This window comes from Fundulus heteroclitus, chromosome 10, assembly GCF_011125445.2.
Source record: "Fundulus heteroclitus isolate FHET01 chromosome 10, MU-UCD_Fhet_4.1, whole genome shotgun sequence".
Taxonomy (NCBI): domain Eukaryota; kingdom Metazoa; phylum Chordata; class Actinopteri; order Cyprinodontiformes; family Fundulidae; genus Fundulus; species Fundulus heteroclitus.
Genome location: NC_046370.1, coordinates 18647186 through 18666334, shown reverse-complemented (window position 1 = coordinate 18666334; position 19149 = coordinate 18647186). Strand labels below are relative to the sequence as shown.

The 19149-nt window shown below is 39.9% G+C and overlaps 1 protein-coding gene across 4 annotated transcripts in view; it reads left to right on the top strand.

Annotated features, from left to right (window-relative positions):
* The first annotated feature begins 7413 nt into the window (after positions 1-7413).
* skap1 (src kinase associated phosphoprotein 1) overlaps positions 7414-19149 on the top strand; it is a 53178-nt gene continuing 41442 nt past the window's right edge. The window contains exons 1-6 of one of the 4 annotated variants that reach the window (XM_021323793.2): positions 7498-7641; positions 10541-10638; positions 10812-11175; positions 14446-14551; positions 15107-15132; positions 15220-15333. In XM_021323793.2, coding sequence (XP_021179468.2) covers positions 11136-11175; positions 14446-14551; positions 15107-15132; positions 15220-15333 — 286 coding nt within the window. In that variant the 5' untranslated portion in view covers positions 7498-7641; positions 10541-10638; positions 10812-11135. Of the gene's footprint in view, positions 7456-7496; positions 7642-8435; positions 8553-10540; positions 10639-10798; positions 11176-14445; positions 14552-15106; positions 15133-15219; positions 15334-19149 lie in introns of those variants that run through there. The other 3 variants (XM_021323792.2, XM_036142176.1, XM_012877058.3) reach the window with 3 other exon arrangements.

The following is a 19149-nucleotide window of genomic DNA, read 5'->3' as shown; positions in this document are numbered from 1 at the left end:
AACTTTGGTTTGACAAAAGCAGCCCCCCCCCCCCACACTCCCTCCCTCCCTTACAATTGCATATGTTTGAGCAATGGGTGGCTCACAAACACAATGACTCACAGGAAATCAGGAAAGCACATTTTTCTATCTCCTTGAGTAGCGCAAACATTTACAACAAACACATTTAAAGAAAATTTTGTAATTTGTGCCGAACATGCCAAGTGTCCACACCACTTGAACTTTTTCCCATTTTGTAACGACGTAAACACATGCCTCCGAGTACTTCGCTGGGATTTTATGATAGCCCAAGACGTAGTGTATAACTGTGAACGATTATAAATGATTTACAAATGTTTTATCAGTAAAGTGTGGCATTCATATGTACTCAATCCCTTTTACTCTGCCCTGAATAAAAACTAGTGCGATCAATTGTTTTCCTAAGTCATCTTATCAGTGAAGAGAGTCCAGCTATACGGGGGTCAACAACACATTGACCCTTTTTATCTCCTCCATCAGCCCAAACATTTGCAACAGAAACATTAAGAAAAGCCTGTAAATTAAGGGCACATTTAAGGTTTACAGAGAAAGATTTTTGAACCTTTTCCCACGCCAAACCTGCAAAATGTTCCCCCTCCTTAGACTACTCCACATTTTCAGGTTTTGCAAACTATGTTGGATTTTCGTTATTATAGTATTAACTATTTTTTTATTCTGTAATATTTATTGCTTAATTTCTCTCTACTTCTTTTTTTTTTCAAACTTTTCTAATGATGATTTTACTAGAAACGTTTATGTCTCTTCCTGGAAGAAGAGGTGCTGTTTCTCAACAGGATCATTCCTGGCTGATTAAAGGTTTTATTACAAATATATATATATATATATATATATATATATATATATATATATATATATATAATCCCATTCAGGAATTTTTAAGACCGTTTAACACCACAAGAATACAATTTTAGACCTAAGTGAATTATTATATAAGTTATTTAAGCAAGTTAAATATAGCTTTATCCACTAAAGACTGTCGTTTTCCACCTAGCCTCAACGCCTTCGAACACAGCACGCAGTAACCTTTATGGCAGATATCATTGATCGGTTTTAGTCAACCAATGTTTTCCAGCCAGAACTCTTAAATATCTAAATTTGTTTCAAGAAAAAGTAGCTGGTCGTAAATACCTAACACGAACATTCTTGATTTTCATTTTTGTCAGGACTTCACAATGAGGCTGAATGTTTGGCTGTAAATTACTCTCAACGTGGCTTTGTAGTTTTGTCACAGGGTAATAAAGCCTAATTTCCTCAGCCAGAACCACAGCATATGGAATGAATGAAAAAGCTAATGGAGGAAGCAATGAATGAACAAATGAAATAATCTAAGACCTAACTAAAGGTAATTTAAGGCCCTATATGGGAAATCAGAGGTTATGCGAGACATAAAAAGGAAATGATATAATTTAAGACTCGGTATAAATTTCAAAACCTTGCAGACACCCTGTTTTGTCCTGTTCTGAATACAAACAGCTGTTACACAGGGATTGTGTGCTAAACACAAAGTAGTTAATAATTGTAAAGCATGGATTCCACTTATTTTTATAAATAAAAATCTATAATGTGTGGAGTTTATTTGTATACAGCCCCGTTTACTCTGATACCCCTTAATAAATTCCATTACAACCAACTGCCACCAGAAGTCCCCTGATTAGTAAAGACAGTCCAATCTTTGGATGGGATGGGAGCGCAGTGATTCAGAGGGAAATCCCAACGGTGGACTGCCTCTTTTTATTCCCTTAAGCAATGCAAACATTTACAACGGACCCATTCGAATAAATGCTTAAATTAGAGTCACGCTTAGGGTTAACACTTAGGATTTCTAAAGCTTTCCACGTGTCAGGTTTGCTTGCCTTCGCAGTCGCTTCTTTAAAATAAAAGGCAAACATGGCTTTGAAGAGAGGCAGGAGTGCTTTATTTGTCCCTCTAGACTGCAGAGAGGTCGCTGCCTATCTGGAGAATGCAGTGGTGTGTGTGTGTGTGTGTGTGTGTGTGTGATTGCAGGACAGGATGCACACATCACGCCCCAAGGATCCTCCTGTCTCTCTCTCTCTCTCTCTCTCTCTCTCTCTCTTGCTCTCCTGGCGCTATCAGATCAGAGAGACCTGCTGTCCCTCCCCACGCTGCAATGCAAATGAAAAGGAATGCGCTGATAAAAAGCCAGATCCCAGAGATGAAGAGGGCAGAAGGAGGACAGAGGCATTCAGGGATGGCGGGAGGGGGGGGGTGGTCTCTCAGGGAGATGAGAGGTGGCTGAGGAGTCAGTGTTGGTAGTAGTGGGAGATCATAGCCTTGCTCCCCCTCAGCAACGTTTGATACGGGGCTTTTGTCGCTCTTTCAGGGGCGCATTGTTGGGTGGTGTAATCCCCGTCGGATTACAAAGAGCTTCCCTTTTCATATGTGGGGGCCAGCCCAGCAGGCAGGTGGCTGGGGCTCTGTGGAGCTGTCAAGAGGAGGGAACCTCTTTTCCAGGGGAGGGGACCCCAGTTCCTCTTACCTTCACAGGGGCTTTTAGCTGGGAGGCCAGTCAGGCGCAGGTCAGCGTGGGGACAATCCCGACATGGGATTCAAACTCACCCTGACCCCATGGCTTCCTGTTGGGAAGTGACAGGGAAGGGGGCCTTCGTGACACAGTCCTCAACATGAGAATAAAAACGATAAAATAAGTCAAAAATAACTTAAATCCGAGGCAAACCATGAAATCAAATGCGGCATTATTGGTCATTCTTTTAGGTGTTGCGTGTAAAACAACTCATAAGGATGGTACAATTCCACATTTGGTCACATTACAACCACAAACCTCGATATGTTTTATTGGGATTTTATCTGCTGGACCAAAAACTAAGGAGCACACAGTAGTAACGCTAAAGGAAGGCGTCACAAAGTTTTCAACAAAAATCTAAAAAAAGCAAGGCATGTATTTGTATCCAGTGTGTCCTACTCTGATACTCCTAAATAAAAACAAGTACAACTGGTTCCAATTAGCAAACAGAGTCCAACTGTGTGTTAATCTCAGTGTGGACACAGCTGCTCTGTGAAGGGTGAAAAGGAGAACATTAGACAACAAACAGCTCCATGAAGACCGAGGAATCGGTGGATAAAGTGGTGGAGAAGTTTAAAGCAGGATAGGTTAGAAAACAATGTGCCGGCAAGAACTGAACATCTCACAGAGCTCTGCTCAATCCATCATCTGAAAATGGACAGAGGCCAGCATAACAGAGAAGATAGCAAGACGTGGACGTCCACCAACTCAGGCAGGATTAATCAGGGATGCTGCCAAACTCCCTCGGAATAGGTAAGATAATATGTTGACAGGACCAAAATTAGACTTGCACTCCCCGGTTCTGGCCTTTAAGGTAGACTTGTGTGAAGCAAACCAGAAGAATTTCACGTTGTCATAAAACACGAAGGGTGGCACAGCGAGCGTGTGCAAGAAGGGGCTCGTTTTAGATGAGACCAAAGCTGAACTACTGGTACCTGCATACAAAACGCTATGCTGTGGAAAACAAACACAGCATGCTTCACTTCGGTAACAAAGGGAAAGCTGGTCAGAGTTGATGAAATAGTTGGCTCAGAATAAAGGGCAATGCAAGAGGAAGAGGAAGCGAGTCGAGTCTGGGACAGAGGTTCACCTTCCAGCAGGCCAACGACGCCCTAAACATACAATCAAAGGTACAATAGCATGATTTGGCAGTCAGCATATTCATATGATAAAATTAGATTAGATTCAACTTTATTGTCATTACATAGGTACAGGTACAAGGCAACGAAATGCAGTTTAGGTCTAACCAGAAGTGCAATAGCAGGTGGATATTACTGTGAATAGACTTTTACAGATATGTACAATAGCATAATATACAGATGATTATTATAACAGAGTTTATATGTACTATGAATATATGTACAGGTAGCTATTACTATAAAATGAATAATTAGAGTTTGGACAGCAGCTATTTAAATTAAAGTGCAGTGGAAGGTAATTGTATATCACAGTTAAAGTACGGCATTGCAAATGTATATGTAAACAATTGTGAATAAACAGTCAGCAGTGCAAATCAATATACAGTCATGATGAGTAGTGCAAGATGCATGTAAACAGTTGTTACAATAGTAACACTCAGGAGTGCAGGTGAACATTACAGTCTTGTAAATAACAGAATAACAAAATATTTGGCAAGACGTTCAGAGAGCGGCTGAATACAGACGCATAGTACACTTTTTAGATCTTCATATGTGAGAGAAAATGGTTAAAATATTGCGTTTTTCTGTCCACTTCACAATTGCAGGGTAAGTATCTGTATCCTGTAGAAACCCCAATTAAACCTTGAGGTTTTAATGTAAGTAAATAAATAAATAAATATCTGAACAGGCTCAGGACTATGGCACCGAACATCGTTTAAAGTGATCACTTTTGTGCAACATGCATCCAGCGGTGATTGATACACTGCTGCCAACGTCAGCAGTGTAGGATTGAGACTTCTTTACTTGATTGCTTTCTTTCCTGTGTTTCAGTAATACACGATCAATAAAACAATCGCCGGGGCCACCAGCACGGCTGTTTGCACTGCTTCCACGACCGCCGCCGCCTCCGCGAGGGGTCAATTGTGTGTTTAAAAACCCAGTCTGGTTCAATCCATTGTTGCTGACCCTCCAGTAGTAATCTGAACTATTAATCCGCGCCCTGTCAAACGCAGTGAGGGACCACTTTAGTGGCGCTGCATTTATGTGCCGTCCGAAACGTCCCGGTTAGTTTTATTTCCGCTGGAACTGAGGAGGCGCAACACGTAAACAGGAAGAGAACGGATTAATTAAATCCACCCCCCCAAAGGATCTGGTGTTTACTTGGGAGATAACCTCCAACTGTCTAAAATTTACAACAACTGCGTCATAAATCATGGATTATTGCACAGCCTGCTAACATGTAAACATCCTCTTGATATTTATTTCTCCTGTTTAAACATGAGACAGCCCCATATTCCATAATTCTATTTAATCTATATTGGAAAACCTTTTCAAATTCAGGATATAACATAATACTGTTTCTTTAAACACGTAATTCACCTATATTCAAACACATGTAATCTAACTGTATATTTAATTACTCCCCCAAGAAATTGAAATCTAGTAGAGGACTAGTGAATGCACTAAATCTTAAGTTTTTGTTTTCACTCTCTAAGTATCAACGACAACATTTTAAAACTAAATGCATGTTGCATATTTAGTTCTAAAAAAAAAACTTGCAAAATCACAACTTGCACAAATTTCTTGTTGGTACTGATCTATAGTAACACATATGAAAAACTTTTTTACATTTCTATTCAAATTTAGAATGCAACCTTTTTATGATTATTACAGAGTTTCATTAAAAACAAAAGGATAAGCTGAGCTATTTTCTTACAGAGTTTCATATAATTTGATATACCGAGCTTTGGAATTGCTTGTTGTAACTAATAAACCAGCTATATATTGCATATATAATATTAGTCATAACGCAATCCTTTTAATTGCACACGATGCACTAAGTGTCTAATTTACGATTTCACAACTTTTGAGAGCTTGTGTACTTGAATGCAGCAGCCGGATAAACTTTTTCTACTGTTACTGTAAATATTTTTGACAGAAAAACCATAAGAAATGTATTTGTTTTCCAGATGAAGCTTTCATGGTCCAAGTACAGAGCTAACAAATTCCAATTTATTATTTTACCACAGCGTAGCTAAATTGTTGAAAACGGGGTACTTGAAAGCAGCTTCCCTTTCAAGAGCCCTCATAAGCTAAACAATATACCCCAGAAAAAATAAAAATGTAAAAAAGATATTTTTAACTATTCTTTTTTCATTTATTTAATTATTATTATTATTTTGTTTAGCCTTACTTTATGTGGGATCAGTTTAACATAGCTTGAGTAGGGAGACTGGAGACAATTGCAACAGGAGATGGTTGCAACATGTCATTTTTATTCAATCAGAAACAAACTAGAGTAAGGAAACTGAATACTGCAGATGTTCAGTTGGATGCCCCCATTTGTAGAGAAAAAGCAAGCAGATTCATGAGTTCCTCTAAGATTTAGCGGGGGGAAAAAATATTTTTAGGGTATGAAACTATATGCATTTTTGTTTGAGTGTTGTTTTTGTTATAGTGTTTTTGTTGTTTAACCAAACCCATATTCTTTAAAGAAGTGATAGGGTTACTTTTAGTTAATATGATGTTATCATACCTGACAGGAAGGGGGATGGTTGACCACATAACAGTATTTTAAGCATCTTCTGATCAGTTAATCAGGTTAGAGCAGGGACAGGAAGTTTACAGTGTGTGCGCGCGTGTGTATTATATTAAGACAAATAATACTAATGAATGCATGTACCAACAATTGAAGTTAATTGGCTTGCAAATTGTCACATTCTTCTTATTCCTATGTCCCTGAAAGCTGCATCTAAGGGCTACTCATCTAGGAAACTATGATAGTCCTTGGATCAAAGCTGACATTTTAATAAAAAATAATAATACAATATATAATAATAAATATTTATTAACAGTGAAACATATTGCCTTTTTAACATGTTCCCAAGCAATTTTGTAACTGTCCCCGGGCCAAGGGTCAGTTGTTGCAACATTCAGATGCCAATACTAATAAATGTACTTTCTTGAATCAGCTTTAAATGGTTTTGACTAGTAACACACAGATGTAAGTTTATTGTATAAAATGTGGCTTGTCGGATCCAAATCGTGTCTGTGTAACATTCAAATGCAAAGTGTTGCTACTGTCCCCGGTTTCCCCCTAAACTGCTTCAAAGATGTACGTTGTCTACCTTCATGTTGTCAAGCAGCAGCTAACATTTGTCCATCTGATGTAACTTCGATCAAAATGACAATATGCCAGTTTTTCAAAGGGTTGCAGGCTTTTCATGAAACACCTAGATATTGTTTGATATTTTGCTAAACCTTCATGTAACTTTAAAAACTGTCAAGAGAACATAGTGAATAATTTAGGCTACACAGATATTATTATTATTAGTAGTAGTAGTAGTATTATTGTTGGAAATTTAAAATAGGACTTGGTGCGCGTTTGAGCTGCTTGTTATTACCAACATGATGAAATAATATAGATTAAATGCACTCTACTGTAGAAATTTAACGTGATGACGTAAGTTTGTAATTTGCGATTTTATACCTACTGAGATCTTGTGTACTTGAACACACCGTATTTACAATGCCGATATTAATTGTTTACATATATACATATTTAAAAGTTTTTATACTTCATTGTAAATTTAAATAAAAAAAAAGGAAAAACACGAAAAGGTGAACTCACAATATAAAGACTTTAATGTCAAAGTAAAGTTTGTTCTTTCCAATTTACGGTTTTCACTTTGGGTAAACATTTCAAATTGGGTACTTGAATGCAGCTTAACCCAGGTTTGTAGAGCAAGGCTGCAGGTGAAGTAAAGTAAGCTAAAAAGAACCAGTTTTTTAAAGTGAGTTCTTCTTTTGTTAAGCACTACTTTAGGTGAGAGCGTTTCGACTTTTTTGTTTTCTCAGAGACGAACATCTGCTGCCTTCATGACCCAACAAGCAAGTTAGTTAATGGACCAATCGTTGACGGTGAGTTAAGATAATGTTAACGTGAATGCTAACTACTCTGCAAGGTGTGTGACGCATATTATGTTGGAGGAAAGTATAATGTCTCCATGTTAAAGTTTATTTCCTAACTGGTAGAACCATTGTCATCTCGTTTGCCCCAGTTGATGTGACTTAAAAAACGTCACTGATTCAAAACGTGGCTGCTAATTGCTAAATATTACCATTCCTGAGTTGCGTTCAGGGCCTGCTGGAAAATCATCCCCGGGGCTACACATGGCTGCTGGATGGCACTTTAGGGATCCCTGATCAAAATTAGCAGAAGCGATCGCTTGAACTGAATAATGCATTTTTATATGAGTTTACGTTTTTGAATTGAAAGACTGAAGTAAAATACATATTTAATAAGATCTGAGTTTATTCAAATGAATCTCTACATTAGATATTGAAGACGTTTATTATTTTTCTGTCAGGCAGCTGATACCAATACTCCCCTTTTTTTTTATTCCCATACCGTGAGTTAAAAAAAAAAATACATTCGGAACTTTGGGTGTGAAACATTAATATACTTTTTCGGTGATTTACAAACTTAGTAGGTATATAACAAATACTAGCCTCACTAAATTCAAAGCTTCCAAGCACCACTGTCAAGACATTTGAAAATGGTGGGCCATTACAAGAACAGGATTTCTTAATTTTGTCACCGAAAAAAAAGAAAAACACAAGAGGCAATAGAGAGAGGGGGGGTTCTAATTCTAACCCCAGAGTATAATGCATTTACCATTGGTCCTCGTGACCCACTGTCCTGCATGTTTTAGGCGTTTCCCTTTTCCACACACCTGTCTTAAATAAACTGGTGATGAGGACGCCTCTGCAGCCCCTGATTGCTGCTGAGGAAGCAACGCAATCATTTGATTCAGGTGTGCAGGACAGAGGTGGGTAGTAACTAGTTACATTTACTTGAGTAACTTTTTGCCAACATGTTTTTTTTGGAGTAGTTTTACTGCACTGTACTTTTTACTTGTGCTTGACGTCATAATATGGCTTTGCACTGTTCTAACATACTGTATTTCCATTAACTGTTTCTTTTGTCTTTTAAAATACCAAAATTGGCACATAACCTTATATTTTTGTCTGTTATGATTTGTTACTCAGTACTTGCCTTCTTACTGAAATCTTTTTTTTTTACTCTTACTTGAGTAATTTCTTGGCTGACAACTTTTTACTTTTACTTGAAAAGTAAAAATATGTTGTCGTAGTGCTACTCTTACTTCAGTACAAATTTTTGGCTACTCTACCCACCTGTCGTGCTGGAGCAGAGACGCATCTAAAACATGTATTTTATCTCATTAAGTCTTGCACACGCACAATATGCATTCCCTGTTTCTGAGCATGTTCAATTTCTAAATGCATAAGGTGGAGAGACATGTATGGCTATTTGCTTTAAAGCTAGGGTTGGCGATTTTTCTGGCAGCTTCCCCAAGTAGTCCGTGGGCCATAATCTGTAGGACTTTCTTACAATCGGATAAGTTGCTACACATAGCAGTGATCTCAAAACACCAACGTTCCCACGTTTTCACTTGCACATTAATAAGTTAAAGCCGATTAAAAAATCTAAACTGTTGCACTCCGGTCCAAGAGGTCACGTGATTTGATTTTTGCTGCTCAGCCAATCAGATCGCTGTATTGTCAGCTGAGCGAGTTCAACTAGTTTATCATGGCTGCACCCGTAAAGGGTTGTAAACATTTGTTTCCAGACAAGGAAAGCCCAATAATAGCATTTTCTGGCACCGGTTGGCAAAGATCTTGATGGTAAGGAAAAAGAAATAGCCCAGTCCATCCATCATTCATTTTCTAACATGTTTATCCCTGCTGGATTCGCGAGGTGCCAGTGCCGATCTCCAGCTGTCAATGGGCGAGAGGCGGGGTACAAACTGGACAGGTCGGCAGTCCATCACAGGGCAGAAATAACCCAGACTTTTGCCCATTTTATGGTGATACCACCAAGATCTGCTGTGCTAGGATAGCACAGGCGACAGGTGTCATTGTGCCAAACGACTTATCCCCGCCAGAATTTGTATCCCCTGCGTCAAGAGAGTGCTCGAAATCAATAAAACTTTTCAGTTCCAGCTTTGTGAAGTCTAAATATTTTTTTAAACCGCTCTTGTTTCTGTTTATTGTTTTTTATCGTGTATAATCTGCTGGCACGATGTCTCTGCCACACTGTTTTATGACCGCCAAGCTCTCTTCTATATCGGACACTATCACGTCTGTTTTTTAAAGTGTGAATCGGACCCCAAAACCTCAGACCCTCCACCCTTCCTGTCAGACTCACCTGTCGTCTCGCCAACCGGCAAAGCACCCTGGGATGCGGGAGAAGAGAGGGGTTCATTTTGGTGCGGATCAAGACTTTTCTGAGGTCCTCTTGAAGAGTTGTCTGTTCCTGTCTGAGCTGCGGTTCCTTTTCTCAATGGATATTACCCATTGTTCCTTGATGGGCGGATAAAAATAAACTCTTTGATTAAATTCACATCAGGAGTTTGACTGGGCTATTTTGACTATCGGGAAAATATGTAATCGTGATATTGCTCCTCAATAACAATATTGATTAAAATTAACACACATTTTCCCAGCACTTTTCTTTCTTTACAATAGTACAATAATGTCCCTACCTACTCTTCATGAGTTTGAGCATGACCATTAAAGCTATTGATCTAGTGTGGCAATTAAGGGTTAATCCATCCAACTGGCCAAATATATTCTGATTGGGATTTGATGTGATTCCAACACATTAATGTAATTTAATCTAACCCTTCTGATCATATCCTTAATGGTTTAGGGTCATTATCCTGCTGGTAGGTGAACCTCTGTCTCAGTCTGAAGTCTAAAAGTGATTTTTCTTTTTCTATTTTGCTTTTTGTAGAAATTTGTACCTGGAAAATCACATCTCCAAGTTGGATCTCTAGAGGTCCAAATGTTTTCCACCACTGCAGTTGCCAAGAAGCTCCAGCAGGAAGTCTGGTTTCAGTATTTAGTCTGTAAAAGATGATTTAACGTTTTGAGTCGCTCACTCTGATTTCCCTGAAACCTACACAGATGTCTGCATGTTTTTTGTCGGGATGTTTGCCGGGCCTCTGAGCTGCTGTTAAGCACTGTAAGCACTTTTTTTTTTTTTTTATCTCCCAACAAATCAGACCTTCGTGCGTCTCTGTTGGGGAGCCGGACTGCAGAGGAAGTTGTCATCTGTGCACCTGCTCCACCCCATGTGCAAATCTAGATGCATGCACGGAAGTCAGCTTTCACTGCAAGAGCACGCAAGCGTTTAGCTGATGTGCCAGTTGGTGTGTTGAGTTTTGTCTGCCGGTCCCGGGCTGTTCTTCCTGTCAGGGAGCTGTAGCAGCAATGTCGGAGCTCAGATGAAGTTAGGCTGCTTTCAGGGGTAAAATTCATCAAGGATCTGAGAGCCAGAAAAGGAGCGTTGAGCCAACTAGTGTGCTTTGTGCTGGGCAAAACCAGGGATGGGTACGCTCCCAAACGAGATCCGGAGACTCTTGGATGGTAATGTCTTCATTTCACGCTAAGATATATTTTGTTACCAACATTGTTTCTATTTAAAACGTAGCATGACAAGGTGGAAATATCTCAACGAAACAAGATGAAATTCATGGGTTGTGGGTTGGAGAGGTCAAAGGAATTTGGGAGAGACTTCGTAGCTTAGACGGACTAATTTTCTTCATCAGAAGCAAACCCCAGATGGAACAAAGTTTTTTATTTTATATCTCTCCTCCATTATTTCAGCCGTCACATAGAGCGAACGGTTTCCATCAGAGCGACATTCGCCACATTTGCATGTAGTGCCAAAGCAGCTAGCGCAGCCCTCCGGGAGAACATTTGCATATGTCCGCTCATTTGTCTGACCTGGGGTGGAGGATGTAAAGCAAAATGAATCAGATAAGTGATGTGGATGAACCTGTTTTGTCTTTGTGATCAGAAAGATGAGTCTCGTGTGTATTTGCGATAATGATTCCAGGTACAAAGTTGGTTTTCTACTTATTGTGGCAACTGTAATAAATACTGACTTTTCTCTCCCATTTAAGCGACGTACAAAGAAGCTTAAGTCTACTAATGTTGCCTGCCCTAAAGATGCGCTCCCAATCCTTAAAAGCAGTGGCTGGTATGGAAACTTGGAGATGTCACTCTCTGCTGCAGCTCTCTAACAGTGGGGAGATAAAGTGTAATATCTCTGACTGTAGATATTAGCAAGTTTTAACCAGTGTCTTTTCTTGTTGCGATTTCTTGATTTATGAAGGACAACACACGTCTGCCTTTCCTGACATGTGATCTTGTCTTTCCCATTTTGAAGGATGGCTTAGTGGAATGGGCCCAAGCTCCACAATCACATAGTTACATTTATAGCCAAGAAAAGCATCAATAGATTACTCAATAAAAGTGTCTGGGAAGGCGAGGATGTGATCACAGAAAACCAGAGGGCACTACGCAAAAAAAAAAAAAAAGTGTAAATAAAGTAAAATAAAAATATAAAATGATAGAAAAACACATGATGGCAATCACAGTTGATGATGAGGGCTTTTGTGAGGCTGATAAGCGTTTCACATATTTTATTCTATTCATTTTATGTGTTTCTGTTCAGTAACCCAATGGGTTACTGTTTTGGTGATACTGCATAAATATGTGTAAGTTTAATGGTGAATGAGAACAACATAGTTCTTTTATTTATTCAGTCAGTATTTATTACAGTTGCCACAATAAGTAGTTAAAATATAATGATGTGCCTTTTTTTTTGTTTAAAATATTGAAAACTCAGGTTTTTTTTTTTTTAAATAGCCAAAATTCAATTCAGTAATTGATAACTTGCATCCCTGGTATATTGAAGGTACAGAAAAAAAAAATATTTCCAGATATATATTGGCATTATTTTATCACCCAGCTCTACTGCAGCATGATGTTAGCACTACGGTGTTTCACTGCAGTGTTCATTTTTAGGCTGTTTATGGGTTTCGATGTAACCGTCCTAGTTGCTTCTTTGATCAATGCTCTCCTTGCTCGGCCAGTCAGTTCAAGGACACGGCCATGTCTCGGCCATACTTTTTTTCTAATGACGAATTGAACAGTTCACTCTGAGATGTTCAAATCTTGTGATATTGTTCAATAACCTAATGTTGCTTTAAACTCGACATTGATCTCCCTGATCTGTCTGGGGCCTTCACAGTGCAGCTGTAGATATATACACTGAAATTAACACACATTTGAACTCTATTTGCTGTTTAGGTGACCTCTGAAGGCAATCGGTTGCACACAGTTTTATTTGGGGGTTAGCACTGGGTTGTATTGAGGGGCATTAGAGTAAAGGGGGTGAATATAAATGCATGCCACACATTTTATTGTGAAAACTCCATATCATTTTCCTTCCACTGTATAAGTGTTTACTAGTTTGTATTGATTTATAACTAGAGATTCCTTAAAATAAATTAAAGGTTGTGTTGTAATATGAGAAAACGGTATGAAAACCTTTGGAAGTCACTGAAGGCAAAGGGACTGAATAATAATCCCTGACCTGAATAAATTAAGCAGGATTTTATTTAAATGCAAAATCAGCAAAAACTCTCAGAGTACTTTATCAAGCTTTTGTTTAGGGCTGGGCGATAAATCGACTTAATCAATTAATTAGAATTTACAATTTTTTGGAAAATCTGGATTTTATTTAGCAAATGGACTCATTGGGCTTCCATGAAGAGAATAGCCTGTAGTGCTGAATATATATATATATATATATATATATATATATATGTGTTTAGGAACATATATTGACAAAATATTGTAAAGAGGAAACTCTTTTTTTTTTACCATAATATTGTTAGAGATGATGAGATTACAGAGACTGGACTGCATAATCGGTTACTATAAAAATTACAGATAGACGGATTTAGGAGGCACAGAGTCTGACATACTTAGACTGATTAGGGAAAACACGTCAGCTAGGACACGTCTACATTGTAGTATGATCTTCTCCACCTATGTGATGGAAGGAACGCTGATATCATACTGGGCACGCCCCTGAATGGGTGGACACAACGGGTCCTACTTAATGTCTGTGTGAGGAATAAATAAGGCTCTCTGACGTCCGGAAATCACGTTGTTGCGTATGAGAACCCAGTACTGAAGCTGTAAACATCCCTCTGCCTTTTAGATCAAATACGGTCAAATATAGTTTCGGTTTCAAGAGTCTTTTTATTACTACAGAAGTCTATAATAGAAACACCACATTATTCAGAAAAAGAACCTCGGGTGACAGCAGCAGGGTGTTTAACAATACGAGGCACTTTAATTTACTCTTTTCCCTCATTTTTTTTTTTCATTTCAGTTAAGTTTTAAGTTAGTTTGAAGTTACACAAGGAAAGTGGAGCCTATTCTTTGCTCATTGTGTACTACCACTAGCAGCAAACATCTTGTTATATTTCCATTGTTTACAACGGCAGGGCCACCATCTTGTTTTACAAGCATGTTTCACAGCTTGTATTTAGTTGCACTTCGAATTCAGGTCAACCCCCAGACGAAATGCTTGACATAAAAGCAAGTTTTTAAATTTTCTTTTGTAAGAAACAAATAGGAGGGGGGGGAGGGGACGATTAATCATATTTGGCATAATAAGATCGGGAGATTTTATTTTTAAGCCATATCGCGCAGCTCTGCTGTTGTTACACTTGAACATATTCTGTTACTCTCTCAAAATAGCACCTAGTTGTTCCAAACAGGCGTGCACTTTACATTTAATTTACATGCCTCTTCTAATGTTTCTTCGCTCCGCAGATTGCGAGTTGTTTGTGGCGGAGATCCTGCAGGATGAGAACCTAAGTGAAAACGCCGAAGAGACGCGGCAGGTCCTGCTGAACAACTTCAGGGTTGCTCACATACGGTAGGCCTTCACACCCAGAAGTAATCCAATACAAGGGGCGCAGCTGCTCATGTGTAACGATGTAACTTCACGGCACCATTACCGAACATCTGCTGATAATACAAAAAGAAAATTGTTACTCTGGCAGCAATTGGCCTGAATACAGTTTGAATTAGAAATAACTCGTTTAACCTAATGGCACCAACATCAACCCTCCCCCGTTCTTATTTACTTTTGTTAAAGAACCCAATGCAGCAATCCTTTTTTTTTTTCCTCTCTCCCAAATCTGATATTTAAATCTTATTGTGTTTTAATGTGCATGCATGAACCTTAAAAGTGAAACTGATGCTTGAGGTCTGCTGGCTGACTCCGGAAGCTTGTGCTGCCTGCACTGCAGGGAAGAAGACTTCAGTTGTGTTACGGGGAACCTGTGGCTTTGTGGTGCGCAGTGCAGGAAACAATAATTACTGCACATATGAAGCAGTGCAAGAGCTTAGCATTGCAAGTATACAAAAAAGCATCTGAGTTTACACCAAGAGAATTTGATTTGTGTACTGCTTTGTTTGCATCTTGCAGGAATCCTCAGGAGTTCCCAACAAGACGTGAGTCGAATGTTAATCCCTCGGGCTTAAAATGTCTTCTCTACTTCAACCTTTGATTTATTGTTCTGTTTTCACACACTTGCTTAGCTGAATACAGGGAAGAAGAGGGTTCTGATGACAACCACAGTTCCAGTCTGGGTCGTTCTGCTCCTTCAGACGACGCCTCGGTGTCAGACTACCAGGACGAGGGAGTCCCTGAGTGTGAGTCGGACAACAGTTCTGGTTCTGACTCGCTTTGTGTGTGTGTGTGAGACTGTGGGGTTTTCCTTATGTTGAGCCCCAGTAAGCTTGTGTGGCAGAGGTGCAGCTACCATAAATAGTCATAATTATAAAGTTCATTTAATTCAGCAATTTAATTCAAAAACTTAAAATCATATTCTGTAATAGATTAGGCTGATCCTTTAGTATCTGGCCCATGTAGTAATATAAACTTCAGTTTAATCAGCTATTTGAGCCATACTGAAAATATGAATCAACATAGCATTGTGTGGTTAAACAGTATTTGCCTCCTTATGAATTTCCTCTTTTATTTTTTTCGGCATGCTAATTTTAATCTCACATGATGATTTAATTTAGTAATGTAAAAAAAAAAAAAGGCTATCCAAACCAACATGGCCACTTGTAATTACAAACTTGTAATTGCCGTCCATTATGAAGTTATGAATTGACTGTGATTAATCACGTATCTAGGGTTAACTAGTGACGAGTGCCAGACCTTTGGAACCGAGAAACAACTTAAACAGAACCTGTCTAACAACATGAAGTGGGCTAAAAGATCTATAAAAGCAACGCATCATTCCACGATCTACAGGAATTCAAGAAATGACGATAAACAAAGTCAGTGGAGCTTCGTTTACCTCAAGTTTTTTTTTTTTTATGCGCATTTTGAAGTATTGAAATTTGAAGTAACTCCCTCAGTTTCGTAAAAAGTATTTTACATTTTACGCTCGCTTTAAGTGCTTTTTTTTGGCTTTTCTGAAAAAGAGTTAATGCGCAAAACGGGAGCTGGAAATACCTTTGCATTTACCTCACATGACTGATCAGCTGTTCCTGCTGTCAGCGTCCTCCCAGATATTCCCATAACGCGCATAGAAACTCATTTCTTCCTCTACGTCTCCGGACAGCTACATCAGCAATACTACTTGACATGACAGAAGCATTACAACTTTCACAGTATTAGCACATTCCTGAAAACCTCTCTCCCTGTTTCTCAGACGTGTCGTCCATGCTAGTCTGTACCCTCTACTTCCAGTTATAGCCAAAAACAAAAGAAACAGGAGAACCAAAACTGCTCCAAGAGCAAATCAGAGGGTCACAAAAGAACCCAGGACAAAAACTAAAGCAATGCAGACCTCTGTTGGGACCAGTCAGGGTCAGAGTTTATGTTTCAATGATATGAGATTGGACCAAAATGGCCTCATGGGAGAGTTTCAAGGCTAAAACCACTGCTGAGCAAAAATATATAAAAAGAAAAGCTGTTCTGTGCACCGATGAGGCAGAAGTGGATCTTCCTGAAAGGTGTTGGTCACCTTCACATCTGGCGGAAATCCAGCCCTGACGGCCGAAAATGGTGGCGGGGTTGTGATCGACTTCAGAACCCGGACAACTTGCTGTAATTACTGGAGCGATCTGTAACAACAAGAATCCTGAAGGAGCGAGTCCGGCCTTCAGTTTGCGACCATAAGCTTTAGTGAGTTTGAGTCATGCAGCAGGTCAGTGATCCAAAGCACACCAACAAGTCCACCTCTGAACGGCCCGAAATAAGAACAGGAAGGTTTTGGAGTGGCCTGGTCCACGTCTGGACTTGAATCTGCTTTAGATGCTGTAACAGTACCTTAATTGTGCGTAAAAACCCTTCAGTGGGGCTGAATTTAAACAGCTTCCCTCCACGGCGATCTAAAAGACCCACTGCCAGTTTTTGAAACACTTTATTTTAGTTGTTGCTAAGGGAAACAAAACAAGTTATTTGGGTTAGGGGAAGATCACCTTTCTCACATCCGGCCGTGTTGGTTTGGAACGGATAGCATGTTTTCCCTCCATAAATGAAATCATTTGAAAAAGAGGTTTAGATTTTACCCAGGTTCTACATCAAAGTGACAGAAAAAACAACAACACAACAGCAAGTTACTTTATCACAAAACTGTATTCTCCGCTGCTAAAATATCTAACCCTATTTTGTATTATCTTCTAATTCCTTGAGATGCGACCTATATCATTATTATTATTCTAAACACAATTTCGCCAGGACGGCTACATTTCTGCGGTGACAAAGGGAATGGGAAGTGGGGACGAGCTGCTCCACTTCTCCTGTGAGAAAGCCGCAGCTTTAGTTCATTATCCTCGTTGTCAAAGCGGCTCCTCTCCACAGGAAGAGCAGGTGGATCATTTTGTGGTATATTGCAGCACATCCTCTAAATTTGAAAAATTAAGAAAGAATGAGGAGGGAGTGGGGGGGGGGAGGCAGACCACCCCCTGTGAAATTCCTCTCCTACCTCTATGCCCGATGACATCATTGGCTCCTCCTCCCTCCTTCCTCTGCCTCTCACCCCCCCCTGGGCACTTCAGGTATAGGAGAGATGTTGCTGGTGGGTCACAAAGACCTGAATGGTGACCTAGAGCTCCCTCCTGTGGCAAAACCTCAGCTTCTGCATTTCTCCTTTGTGCTCCTTGTGTGTGTGTGTGTGTGTGTGTGTGTGTGTGTGTGTGTGTGTGTGTGTGTGTGTGTGTGTGTGTGTGTGGATAGTGGGAGGCAGCCCACACAGGGTGGAGGCTTTGTAGCTGCAGGCTAATGCAGTGATTTATTGATCCACAGCCCTTCTATTCTTTCCCAACCGGGTTTGAAATACAACACTGTACCTGAGGGGTCATGCGTGTTTCATCCCTCCTCTCCCTTTTATCAATCTTTCTCTCTATCTTCCTTTCCCCCCCGTCCCGCCTCCCTCTCGTTTAGACTTTTAGTATTTCGGACTCTAATATCCCTTGACGTTGGCGCGCCGCAGGTGGCTCTGGGGCCTCAGGTGCCCTCCTCTGCTGTCTGCCTCTCCTAAAGCTGGACGCACGAGGAATTTCTCCGCGCAAAAGCGGACTAATTCTAGTCGTTTTTGGACGCCGGTGGTTATCGCCAGCTGGATCGAGTCAGGCTCGACGCCTTATTTGGAAACGGCTTAATGAACTTCTCTGTCCTCGGAAGAGGAACTACTGTTTGTCTCTCTGGAAAATAAATAAATCACAACAGATGGTTGCGAAGATAGGCCGCAATTAGACAAGACAGTAATGACCATTTTTCTTTTTAAAAATTTTCAGAGTAAATAAGGAGAGATTTCCTCTGGGAAAGAAATCAAATCGACCCACACAAGGCTTAAAAGTTTCCCTTAAGGCTATACTGATAACTACAAATTGCGCCGTCTGTTGATGTGGTGTGAGATACTTAAAGTTCAGTGTTATGCTATTATCTCAGCTAAATGTGAAGAGTGGCCAATCATCTGGCACCAGAATATGCTTATTTGTTTATGTTCTTTCAAATTGGAACAAGTTACTCCCCCCTTTTTTTGTGCTAATGGATCAAAAATTATAACATTCTTTCTGGGAAATTATGAATCTCGCCGCGGCGCGTCTGCTAGTGCTCGGAGACGGCGGCCATGTTGGCGTGGGGACGGCTCTGCGTCCTTACTGAAAGGGCACGCCGAGTTCACAGTTCATCCTGTGTTCACTGAAAGAAACGGCTCAGGCGTTTCTGCAGGGCGGTCTGTTTCTGAGCAGGACGGGGGCAAAAAAAACCACACGGGTTCTTAATGAGATAATTTTTTTTATCGGACCGACAGTTATGCATGGTGACAATTTGGGATTCGAACCAATTTTTTATTTATTTTTGAGAAAAACCCACGAGGACTTACTTGAGAACTGATTTGGTGATTGATTCGCCTCTTTCTGCGCTTAATCATTTGATTTTTTTATGCGAGTCTACTGTACACAATGGAGACTTTGTGACCGGGAGGATGTATGAGCCGCGGTGATCGA